This window comes from Trachinotus anak, unplaced genomic scaffold, assembly GCF_046630095.1.
Source record: "Trachinotus anak isolate AG129_WGS33_773 ecotype Australia unplaced genomic scaffold, CSIRO_AGI_Tana_v1 ptg000024l, whole genome shotgun sequence".
Lineage (NCBI taxonomy): Eukaryota > Metazoa > Chordata > Actinopteri > Carangiformes > Carangidae > Trachinotus > Trachinotus anak.
Window position 1 is genome coordinate 13,210,383 of NW_027273875.1, and position 12,730 is coordinate 13,223,112.

General features: G+C 43.7%; 1 protein-coding gene across 1 annotated transcript in view; it reads right to left on the reverse strand.

Annotated features, from left to right (window-relative positions):
- Positions 1-4,213: 4,213 nt before the first annotated feature.
- The window catches only part of cxadr (CXADR Ig-like cell adhesion molecule), a 37,202-nt gene continuing 28,685 nt past the window's right edge, over positions 4,214-12,730 (reverse strand). The window contains exons 4-7 of the mRNA XM_071460729.1: positions 9,853-10,008; positions 9,606-9,728; positions 7,503-7,641; positions 4,214-6,057 (exon numbers count right to left, since the gene is read on the reverse strand). Coding sequence (XP_071316830.1) covers positions 5,775-6,057; positions 7,503-7,641; positions 9,606-9,728; positions 9,853-10,008 — 701 coding nt within the window. The 3' untranslated portion in view covers positions 4,214-5,774. The remainder of the gene's footprint in view (positions 6,058-7,502; positions 7,642-9,605; positions 9,729-9,852; positions 10,009-12,730) is intronic.

Genomic DNA, 12,730 nt, shown 5'->3' on the forward strand with positions numbered 1-12,730 from the left:
CAAATCACATTGTAAACAACTGAGCTGAGCTGCAAAGTGTAACCTCAATCTAGGTGTGAGGGCTTTCAACCACAGCTCTCCAATCTCAGAGCTTCACTCGGGGAAGATAAGAGATAACAGAGCACAGTGTTGGGACAAAACATCAAAGGAACCGTGTAAGTGTGAAGCTACAGAGAGGATATGAACCCAGGCGTCCTGCCTCCGAGCGAGTGTGGCTGGATGTGAACTTTCTTATATTCTCTCCCTCCTCTTCTCCTCCAGCACCAGATGGAAGCAGGTCGAGGAGCAGCTCCGACGACGTTAATTTCCCCACACGTGGGGTGTCTCCTGTGAGAAGATGCTAAGTGCTGTTCTCCTTTTTGCTCACGCCACACGAAATGTACCCACCAGTGAATAAAATGTCACGTCTGCTGATGAGCGTCACCTCACTGATCCATGAAGCTCAGCAGACAAAGTCCCCCCAGAGAGAGGGGGGGGTCTTGAAATAACATGATGTTGCTGGACTGAGTACAATCTCAGCATGCATCTGTTGCTGCTTCCCACTTCTCCCTGGAGCACAGAGGGGAAGGTCATTCATCAAAAGTCACATATTAGTCATCAAAATGTGAGCGGCAGGGGGTCGAAATAGTGACCCAAGATCATACTGAGATGCAACAGGTGTAGAGGTCAGCCCTTAACAGATGACTCCACATCGACCAAATGGGAGGACGGAGGAGGTGGGGTTGGCTGTTGGATGTACCAGCGCTCTCCTCCTCGCAGACTGGCAGATGAGGAAGACTGACAAATGAGTGCACAGCAGCTGGATAAGCCTCATGAGAAATCTGGGCTGGCTGCAGGCGTAGCAGACAGAGTGGGATGATTGGCTCAGGTTTGGCTCAACTCCCTCTCCACAGACTATCCACCGTCTCCAGCCACAACGCGCAGGTTGTTCAAGGCGACACACGGTTGAGTGCCGTGAGTGTTTGCATGGTGACACACTGATGTTGTGGCTCCTTTTCCGATTCCTTCTCATTTGACATGGCACAATGACTGTGCATTTAAAGTTCAGACTGTCAGCTTTAATTTAAGGGTAGTCTCAGATGGACTGGTTGTGCTGAGGAGTTACAGTCATTTATTTACTTACCCTCAACATCCTACATTTGATATTTATATTATGATCGTTTAAGTATGAATGTAGGAGGCTGAATTGAAAACATGAAACAGAAAGGCCTTCATGCTTCTTTTTTTACACCTCTGGGAGTTACTTGGCAAAGCAGAATCCTGATTGTACACTTAAATATGCTCTGTATCCATCTAAATACTACCGAGACCAAAAAGAGCGGGAGCATGTCCAAAAATCTCTGTAGCTCCTCAGTCATTCATCCAGTGTGGCTGTAAAAGCTTACATTCACATCATAATCTGTGTCATTTTACATCCAAAGTGCTAAGAGCACTGAGCCAAAATGTTAATGTACTGATGTTCCAATGGAGCTGATGGGGCTCCTCTTCATGCATATGCATATTACACTATCCTACCCAGAATCCCCTCTGCAACCCTCTCCCAACCTGACTCAGGTTTCTAAAAATGGTAGATAGCTTAACGTCTGTGACAGCAGACATCACACTGGAGGAGAGCAACTTTGATGAGACCCGTGCTTTTAGAGGCCTCTTTTGTTACAAGGGAGCGAATCGCGCTTTACAAGATAAATCACCCCGCTAGCAGCCAGCTTAGACTGTGTACAATGAGATAAGGTTGCCAAGGAAACCCTCCCGGAGAACCAATGATCTTTTTTTTTTTGCCACACCAGCCTTGATCTGTGCAAACAATTAATACCTTACCCAGGCAGAAGGGAGGGAGCTGGGGAAGTGGGAGGCTGGCACAAATCCCCAGGTGCTTAGCACAACACCACTCTCTCCCTTCAGCTATGTGAATGAGGACATGGGGTAAAAAAAAAAAAAAAAAAGTCACAAATGGATATTGCACTGGAGGACACTGAGGGATGATGTATGACTCATTGTACATTAATTCAATGAGGGAACAGTGTTTAGTCCATAAATCTAATCTGCACATGTGCAGTAGCACACATCACTAATGTCCTTTTAATGAATGTTTTGAAAGCGCAGCCATAAAAGTGCCATTATATCCCACCACATCCATTTGTGGGAAGGCAGTACACTGGTATCACCGCAGCTGAACAAACCATGAGAACTCCCGGTGTGCAGAGCTGCTGGGGAGCCATTAGGATCCATGAGTGACTTCGACAAGCCACAGATCAATGCTCCAGGGCCCTATCTATTACTGACATCCAATTATAGCAATGGACGTCCGCTTAGCACTGCTACTAAGTGCTTTAGTCTTTTTATTGACTACCTGTCAACGGCCTGCACACAGTGGAGCCATTGGCTAATAATCAGCTATTGATCTATCCACATGTCAAGATCACCAGCATGTTGTACAGTGTGAGGAAGGCGACAGTGGTCACAACAGAAACACACAACACTAACGTGTATGATGTGTCCCCGAACAAGGCATTTCACATCATTCAGCAGACTCAGTTAGAAAGCTAGCTTTGTACAATTCTGATTACCGCTTGCTTGCAGTAAAGGTCAATACCCAGCACATTAACTAAATAGGGAAATTGGCTGTAATCAAAAATATTCTGAAACTAGAATTACGGCCTCTAGGTTGGGCCGGTGGTTTAACCGTCCTGGCAGGCGGGCCAGGTCACAGACCTGTGCGTGTTTATACTGGAGCTGAATGGTGAGCAGTGGTGATGGCAGGAAGTGATTGTGCCTGCCTGCGTCATTGATTAATTACAGTCATTAAGTGGTTAGAAAGTCACCTCACCTGGTGTAAGGGGGGGAATTCACCAGCTGATTAAAATTAATCACAGTCAGAAAGCTGCAGGAGGCCAAGGCCCCGGGGAGCCCGCTGCTCCTGCTTCTATAAACAAACATGACTGACTTTTTTTTTTTTTTTTATTTATTTCATGGACTTTTATTATTCAAAAATACAGCACAAAAAATACACACAAGAAAAAAAAAGGTTTTCACACAGTGTGTAAAACCCAAAGGAGATCTTCATACAATATTAGTACGCAAATTTAAAAGCTACAGTTAATATTGTTAGTAGTAGTTGTCATTAATGTTCTGAGCACATGGAGGGACAGTAACAGGATTACCTCCCTACCAGCTCTTACAGCTCGTCAGCAGGTGGAAGTCTAACTAGAAGTCTACAGAGGCCCATCCTGACGCCAAACTCCCTTCATGTACAATACACTTGCTCCCACACACACACACACACACACACACACACACACACACACACACACACACACACACACACACACACACACACACACACACACACACAGAGTAGTGATTCAAATGGAACTAACAGATGTAATTCCTTTGTCTAGGCAGGCCCAGGTCTCACTTCCCTTGGTGACAGAGTATAGGTGCCAATTTCTACAACTGTCACGTCTCCTCCTTTAATACAAGAGTTCACGCCCAAAAACATATGGTACACACACTCTGTCTCACACACACACACACACACACAATACCAGAAATTCCCAGTCATACCAGGGAGCATTTATATCGTACTGACAAACCCCTCCTCTTATGTTTTCAATACAGATTTGCCAAGCACAGCACACCAGAGCATCACATATACATACGAACATCATCATCTTTATATCATTCGACTGTGTTGTGAGTAGATAGGGTTACTGCGACAGATTATTTATACATATAGCCAGAACCATTTATGTTTTGTTTCTTTTTAGTTTTGTTTTTTTAAAAAGCCCATCAATTGCCAAAGTTTAAATAAAGTTTAAAAACAATAATTAAGTCATGTTTGGAATACAAAATAAAAACTTTACGACACTTTTACGCTGTGGGTGAATTTGTATGAGGTGAGTGGGTGTGGGGAATCCTAGACTTGACCTGACTGAGGCAACAGGAAACAGTAGGCTCACTGATTGTTATACTGTTGTTGTGGCAGTGGGTGATGCTTTAGGATGATGCTACTGCACATAGCACAGTGCGCACTGGCAGACGTGCTATGGCACAACTCAACTGGGGCAACAAGGCACAATAGAAGTCATTAGAATCCAACTGTGAGGGCTGTACAGAGGTGAACTGAGGGGAGGTGTGTAAGGCTAAAATAAGGAATAGAATAAGGCGTTGGAGCAAAAAGAAACAGTCTGCCCACTCCAAGTATTCATACTGCTGTGTAAAGTAACAGACAAGATGACATGTTGGGCCTACAATTATTTGTGAAGAATTTGTTTAAGAGTAGAGTAACCCACCCACCACCTGCAATGACTGGCCTCTGCCAACTTACGTGGACTGCCTGAATTAACACTTATATGATCCAGCACTGACTGACAGGACATGAAGCCAAAACAAAGTGGTTGTAATGTTGACACAGAGAAACAGTACTCAGCACTGTAAGGCTTATCTCATTTGTTAGCAGGCTTTACATCCTTCATTAACAAGTCCAATTATCACTACAGGAGCCATGAAGGGTTTCATATTGACCACAGAGAGAAGGTTAATGAAGATGTTGGCTCCTGGTAATGTGACTGAATGAGGAGTACTACATATGCAGCACCTCTTTTGGGGGGGGGCGACTGCTGCTACATATGAAAATTAATACATGGGGCTCTTATCCTGCTAATGAGGTACAGGGGGGTGGGGGGGTTGGTGGTGGTCACTGAGGTTAGGGGTCTGTCGACAGTCAAACACAATCAAAGCTGATTGCTCAGTGAACCTTGCATTCCAGCTGCCCTCGTTATTTCCCTATACACTACCTCTGAGATCTGTGAGGGAGGGATGGGGGGTGGGGGTGGGGTGGTTGGGGTGGGGGGGGCACTGGTCTTTTATTGTTTTTTAAAGCTTGGTCAAGAGGCATTAATCCACCCAATCACAAGATGTGATGGCTTGAACCTCCTCCTCCCCTCTAGCCAATCATGTCCATTTCAGCAATTCAAACAGCAAGCGGTTCAACAGCAAACGGCTGACCTAAATACACTGTTTTCAACTCGGGTGAAAGGTTAATTCAAATCTGTGAATTTTCCTCTAATTAGTCTTTCCAAAGGTCAGTCCATCTCATTTTACAATAAATGAATGGAATTAAAAACTATGTAAAGACTAGTGAATCTGATCTCCTGACAAATGGTTCTACTGTTATGGAGGCATTTAAAGACAAATGATCTAAATATTTCCCCAAGTCCCATCCACATACATAAACGTCTATTCACGCACACATACTGCTGCAATTTTAAACATACATGCATGCATACAGCTCTACAGCTGGCCAGGGGCCTGGATCTGATTTGAACATATAGTATGTCTACAGCAAGGGCCATCTATATCAAAAAAAGACATGCATTCACTTATGTACAATATAATTTGTATATTGACCATTCTGGTTTATATCCACACTAATTCATTTTTTCTGTGAGAAAGTCCAGAAAGTAAAATTCATGAAAGTTTTTTTTTTTTTTTTTTGTATTTGTATTTGATAAAAAGTTAATGTGCTCTGTTGTGATTCCAGTACGACTCAACTTCTTCTCAGCACCACAGCAGAGCCACGTCTTCACACAAGGAGTACACTCCTATTTGTAAATAATGAAGAGCTAGAAGTCAGGTGAGTCCGCCCATCCCAGCTCTTGCTCCATCTTCATTGGCTTGTGTCCTACTCCCTTCCTCCACCCTCCACCCTCCACCCCACCCCACCCCCCCCAACCCTTCCCAGTAACATGGTCCCTTCTCATGAAGCTGACATGCTAGACAATTGAGCCGTCCCTGTTCTGGGCAGGGATCATTACGGGGATGGCCCCCATGCGGCTGAGGTTGGGGCCGGCCATCTTGGCACCAGAGGGCGGGGGCAGAGGGGCGTGGCTCGGTGGCCGATCGAACTCCTCTGATGAAGGAATCTTGTCATACTGCGGCTTCAGGGCGTACTCGTGCAGGTTGGAAGGCGACATGGAGCCCAGGGAAGAGCGCTGGCTGCCCACGGTGAAGCTGCGTGCTGTTGACACACGACTCTTAGGAGGGGGAACGTCCTCTCTGAGAAGAGACAGAGACAGCAACACATTTAGACAATAAGACAACACTGTAAACTCACTTTCAGGAGCTTATCTGAGTGTCAAGTCAAAGAAAATGAAAAATGATTTTCTGAGGTGCTATAAGCCATAATGAAGTCTGATGTCATGCAGTAGGGCTGCATGACATGAAAAAAAAAATCATATTGCCATTATTTTGGCAGATATTGTGATTGTGTTATGAGTAAAATGATTATGATGTGTTTTTGTTGGGTCTTGTACCAAACTAGCATGTTCCCTTATGTCTGGGGAATATGATTTGTTGGCTGGAGCACAGCCGTCAGCAGGTGGAAGCTTACAATGCACAACCACATTGTGACACATTTTACCTTTATCAACAAAATTGCAGCTCCTGTGATTTGAATGTTGTGATTTATATTATATTTTGATTAAGCGTGCAGTCTTAGCATACAGGTATGATAGTGTGGACTGTCTGGCATTTGCTGCCCACAGTGAGGAAAACAATGAATACTCAAGGAGTCTGCACGAGTCATTTCAAGAGCAAAACATGATTTGACTCAATAAAGAGGGATAACTAATTGGCGTTGGCCCGTTTGATTGGTTGGGGCAGTGTCTGCACTGCTCAGCTGCACTGACTTTGTAATAGCCTGTAGATATTGAGCTGAGCATCCACATACAGCTATGCCCTCTACTCCCTCTGCCACCACATTAACAACTAATAAACAGCAATAATCCAGTTAAATGCTCAATCAAACTGAGCCTGAGGGGCCAGAGCTTGTTTAGTCCATAGCTTCATGCTGTGGTGTTTCAGTGAATGTGTGTGTCTGTGTATACGAAACAGGACCAGTGGTCTAATCCTCTTTGTCCTACAGCATGAGCAGTGTCACATTGTGGTCTTAGACAGATTCAGTCCGCAGCAGAGTGATAGTAAGCCCACGGGTTGTAAAGAGCCTCTGGGCCGGATGCAGAGTTGGATGGTGGGGTGGGGTATGGTGGGGTGGGGTGGGGTGGGGTGGGGGGTTAGGGTAGGTGGGGTGGGGTGGGGAGGGGCAGCAAGCAGCAGACATGACACAGGATCCACAGAGCAAACAAAGCTTTCAAACTGATTACCACAGCTGTTTATTTGAGGAGGGGCAAAAAAAAAAACCGCTGATGGAGAAAAACCATTTTCATGGTTGTTGGGGCTGGTGGAGTGTGTGTGTGTGTGTGTGTGTGTGTGTGTGTGTGAGTGAGTATCTGAGATGACCACTGGTCAAATTAGAGCTCAGATTAATAATCACGTGTACCCTCTTGCATTTTCTCTGCTTACCTTTAATCCAGTATTAAACAACCTGAGACACATTTCTCATTATAAAGCAGAGACTTCACAGTATTAGAAAATATCCTCCCATCAAAAGGCTGCTCTGAGTATCTGTTGGCCAAATCTCATTGATGTTTTACTGAGTGTACCTTATCTCATTGCAGATTTCCTTCTCGTACTTCTTCCTGTGACGAGCACGGCAGCAGCAGAACAGGATGATGGCAATAATGATGAGGATCAGGAGCACAGCAATGATGGTTCCTGCAACGATGCCTGCAGTGTTTTGGGCTGGACGAGACGAGACAGGAAAGAGTTAGAAGGGTTGGAAAGTGCAGCAGTGATTCGATTATAACTGTGTCCTCAAAATACAGCGCTGGAATACTTTCTAAAGAACAGTGGTGCTCTTGGTTGGGCACCTTCTTTAAACAATCAAGATCAAGTGGGAAGGAGTGAAAACATTTCTTCAGTGCAACAATTACCAATGTCAAATGATTGTCCAGCCACTAAAGGGACATTTTATTTTCTGGCCCTTACAGGTGAGGCTGAAACAGAGGTGGGCTCTAAGAGTCAGGGCAAGAAGTACGTCTGGTCCATTCTGCAGTACTGTAGCTTTATATTACCAACAACACAGTGATCCTGAGCCAGAAAAACAAGACTCACTTACAAGACCAAACAATGACAGGTGAAGGAAAAGTAAAGTAAAACAACAGCGGCATCATGTTCCAGCACTCAGCTACATCTGCCTCACACTGCAGCAGTTGAGGTTGACAGTGCTGTCACAGCGTGTGGTACCAGAGCGTCTACTCCCCAAGAAGCTCAACAGTAGACGTGCTGCCTAAATCCTCAAACCATGTCCATGACACTCTTTATTCAAATTTCTAAATGCAGTCCAATCTTCAGCAGGGTTTCTCCATCAGTGGTGGAAGCACTGAGAAGATGACTGTGTTATGATGCTGCCACTTGTCCACTGATTTTCTATGTTTAGAAATGAAAAACTGGCAGATCTGTACTTAAATCACCATCATCTTCTATTTGTTGGTGAGGAAATACTGAAAAAAAACTGAGCTTTGTGTGTCTGTGTGCCAGCACTGATTAATGTATAACCAGTGCAGATACAGGGATAGTGTATGTTGTACTGCAAAGTAAAATTTTCACAAACGTACCAGAACATTATGGATCCTGGGTGAACACCTTTTGATGCAAAAAAGGAACTCGGTAGTTTCTGACAGTACAAGGTAAAAATGTGTACTGATTTGGAAGTTATTCAGGTAGCCCTGTGGTTTTTAGCAAAGCTAGGTGCATGGCTTAAAGGACAGCAGTGGCTTTCATTCATCTACGACTTTGGTCCATACTGACATATTTCAATTAGAGTTAATTAATAGCTTGACAGAAAAAATTAATCAGCAACTATTCTGATGATAAAATAATAAAATTATTCTTTAAGTACAAATGCTGACCATTTGAAGCTTCTTCAATGAGTATCTGCTGGTTTTCCTCGTTTTAGAATTACAGTAAATTCAGTGTCTTTAGGTTTTGGACTTTTGGTTTGATAACGTGAGATAACAACTGATAAGCTCTAGGAAACTCTGAGCATCATTTTACACTGTTTTCTGATGTTTCACAGACCAATCAATTAAATTTGATTAATTCAGAGAGTAACTCATAGATTAATCGATTGTGAAAATAATCATTAGTTGTGGGCCTTATGTCATTTCTTTTATATCAAATGCACTAATTTGATTGTAATTTTGTAACAAACTCATATCCAATCAAGATGAAGTGTAGTCACTTTAGTGATCCTTTAGTGATTTTTCCTCCAGTGCCAGTGTATCAGGTCAAAAATTTAACTTGTCAACTTTTTTGGTTCGTAAAAAATGAAAAAAGATTTTTGATGTGGTAAATATTATCTGCTAAACTTTAGCATTTAGCTCGAAGCACAGCTGAGTCTAAGTACAGCTTCACTGAGCTGCTAGCATGGCTGTGGACTCATAGGTGTTCTCAGTATTACCACATGATTACATATATACAGTATGTACATGTACATGTATATTCTAGTCACATGGGCTAAATAACTGTACTCTTGAAGATACAAAAGGTAGGGGTACAAACACTTGAAACAAAGGGTACCAGATTGTATTTTTTGAGTTCAGGTACATCATCCAGCTGGTACTTTTAAAAAGGTGGTCAGAGAGCAGAGCAACAAGTCTAAATGTGAAATAGGTTCATCAACATGAAATCAGCTGGGTACTCACGAGGTGTTACGTTGAGATATAGTATACATTCCTCAGTGCCAACACGGTTGCTGGCGGTGCAGCGGTAGGTGCCAGATGCGCTGGCAGATGCATTCCTCACATTAACGGTGCCTCCCACAGGATCTGCAGGGAGGGCGAAGAACACATCATTGTAGAGATGACAGTGTTAAACAGAAAGCAGACCTGTGTGAAGGACTTGGTAACTGCTTTGTATTTGTTTGGAAGTGATTGTGAAAAGGTCCATTACCCAACATAGCAGAGGCGGGCAGCAGCTTGCTGTCACTGGTCTTCTCCCAGCTGTACTGCAGGGGGTTAGTGCCCTCGCTAGATACGCACTTCAGCATAATGTCTTTGCCTTCCTGTGTGGGGCCTTCAGCGTAGCACCTGGGCTTGGACGGCTTCACTGTGAAGGAGAGGGGAGTGATTGAGGAAGGTGAAAAAGAGCAGACATGTCCAGGTGGTCACATTAGCTCGGAACAACACAGTCCTCCTGCTGACAAGCCCGGTTATTTTTCAGTCTTGAATGTTGTGGGCATGTTGTGTGTCTATGTGTACCATGTGTTCTGAAACTTGATTTCCTCCCCTGCTCAAAGCAGCAGTCATCAGTGTAATGAGAGCAGTAATCAGAGTAATTGATACAGCTACTGTCATTACAGGAGCCGTCACTCAGGATATTTGCAATGAAGTAGGGAGAGGTGCGCCACTGGACACACACACTCACATGCACGCAGGCACACCAAGTGTGGAGGCAAAGTATTCTATCTTAAAGCGAAATGTGTATAAACAATCCTCGGCCAGCTAGCGTGTTGGCAGCAGATGAGATGGGGGACGCAAAAACAAACAGAGCACCAAATTAAAAGCAGACCGACTCCAGTGAAACCCAGACACACAGGCAGCCAGGTGAGGAGGTCAAGGGGGAGGGTGGGAGAGAAAAAGACAAAGTGAACTATGAGGAGTAATTTTAGGATAGAGAAACTATCCACTCTGCAGGTGTGTGACTGACAGAAAGCTGACATCATGGTGTGGTTATGAGTTCTGTCACAACAAAACCCTGGTGTGGGGCTCTCCAGATCTGAACCAGGTGTCAGACAGGAGGGGGGAGCTTAACAGGCATAAACGTAAGGATTAACAGTAGACTGACAGGACTGAGTGCTCCCACTAATCTAATAAACACACATAGGGTCAGGACGGAGGGGGCAATGCAGAGAGAGCAAAAATTAAGCGAGTGGTGATGGACAGATGGTAGTGTGAAGGGAGCCAAGGCTGTACAGCTCCTAACTCACTGGACTGCTCTTTGCTGCTGCTGCGCACCTACACACACATTCATGTGCCACACAGTAAATGTCAGAGAGCTATGACATTTTGAATGCGTCTTTTAAAGGTGAAAGTCAACTCGACATGTCTAAGGGCTCTAACACACACAGCTCTTCATATTAGGACGGCTGTCCAATGAGCAGATTTATTTGTTTGAAAGATGAGGTCAAAGAGGAAGGTGACGGAGGCTGCAGGAGCACACAGAGATAACGGGCAGAGCGATGCAGCCAGCCTGGCTCTGTTAAATGAACAATGAATAGAGATTTATGAGGTGCACAAGGCTATCTAGCAGAGGAGATAAGCAGAAAGGGATAGCTAGACTGTGGTATTCATTATGGTCAGAAGGCGCCCAACTTCAGAGAGCGATTGTTGAATTGTACACTGAAATAAAAGCGACTAGTGGTCACTAAAGCCAGGCAGGTGGATAATGGCAGGCACCGCTGAGTGACTGACTGTTGGAAGAACAGGTGGGGTCTAGTCAGAAACAGTTGTGAGTTGCTGTCATACACTGCTGTACTGCAGGTGTGTTCTCTCCTTTTGTTATCTTCAATGTCCTGCTGCAACCAGAGGAGAATACACAACGAGGGATGCTACCCAGGCGCCATGTACACTGCAGGTGTCAGCATGTGTGTACACCTGCATATGGCAGTGTTCGTGACAAGCCGCAACTACGCCCAGTGTATAAATTGAGGTATGTTTGTGTTTGCGCATGTGTGTCTCCCCTGCTCTGAGGACCATGCACCTTGTGACAAGATCAACCTGAAGGTAAAATGCAGACCAGGCAAGATGTCCTCGCCTCTCCTTGTCAGTGTTTCTTTGCTTAAAGCACCCTATACCCCGGGGGTCAATAGCCAGCAGCCTGTCAGCTTCTGTAGCCTCAAGCCATCTCACACATGCACACATGTACACACACTATAGCTTAAGACATGTGCATCTTAACCACAATCTAAGTTGGATATACAGTTTAGTTACTTAGCTGAAGCTTTACTTAAAAAATATTAAATTTTTTAATTCAGATTTTAATTATTAATTAATTAAATTTTTAATTACATTTTTTAATCATCAAATTTTAAAATAATAAAACAAACATACAATCTAGAGGTTGATGCTACAAAATAGTATCATATTAATAACATAATAATAATGATCATCAATGATACATTTTAAGAAACACTTTACATAGAGAGATACATGGGTTTTTGATATTTTAGCCACACCACAGGAATGTAATATAAATGGATCAAAACTAGCAATACCTATAAACTCTGTGTGCAACACATCAGTTTCATGCTGTGTATTGAACTTTGTTAAATTGTATCGTCCCTATTCAATAAATAAATAAACTAAAACTAAAAAATATTTGGATACATATAATTAGTATTGAAATATGCAACTTATCAGACTGTTACTCAATCAACATTCACTCCTATACTGTTGACTCTTTTATGCAGGATTGGTTAACAAAGCAGTTTGGATAAATGATAACCTTTAACAGTGGGATTGACCAAAATGTAACAATAAGAGTAACAACAACTGACACATCAGCTGATCTCTGACTTCCCTCAGTGGTGAGGAATGTGGAACTGCAGCACAGAAGAGAAGCCGTCACAGCAAATGCACAAGCCTGTGTATCAGTGGTGGTGGAGCAGTGATTAATTTTTTCGTGCTGCTTCTGCTCAGATCAGTTTTTATGTAAAACAGCCTCCCCAGGGGCTTAGCCAATGGTTCTTGGGTCAGCTGTAGTTACAGTTAATGGTCAGATTATCTGTGGCCATTCATTGCTTTTATGAGGTAGCTGCTTAGCGGTGCCA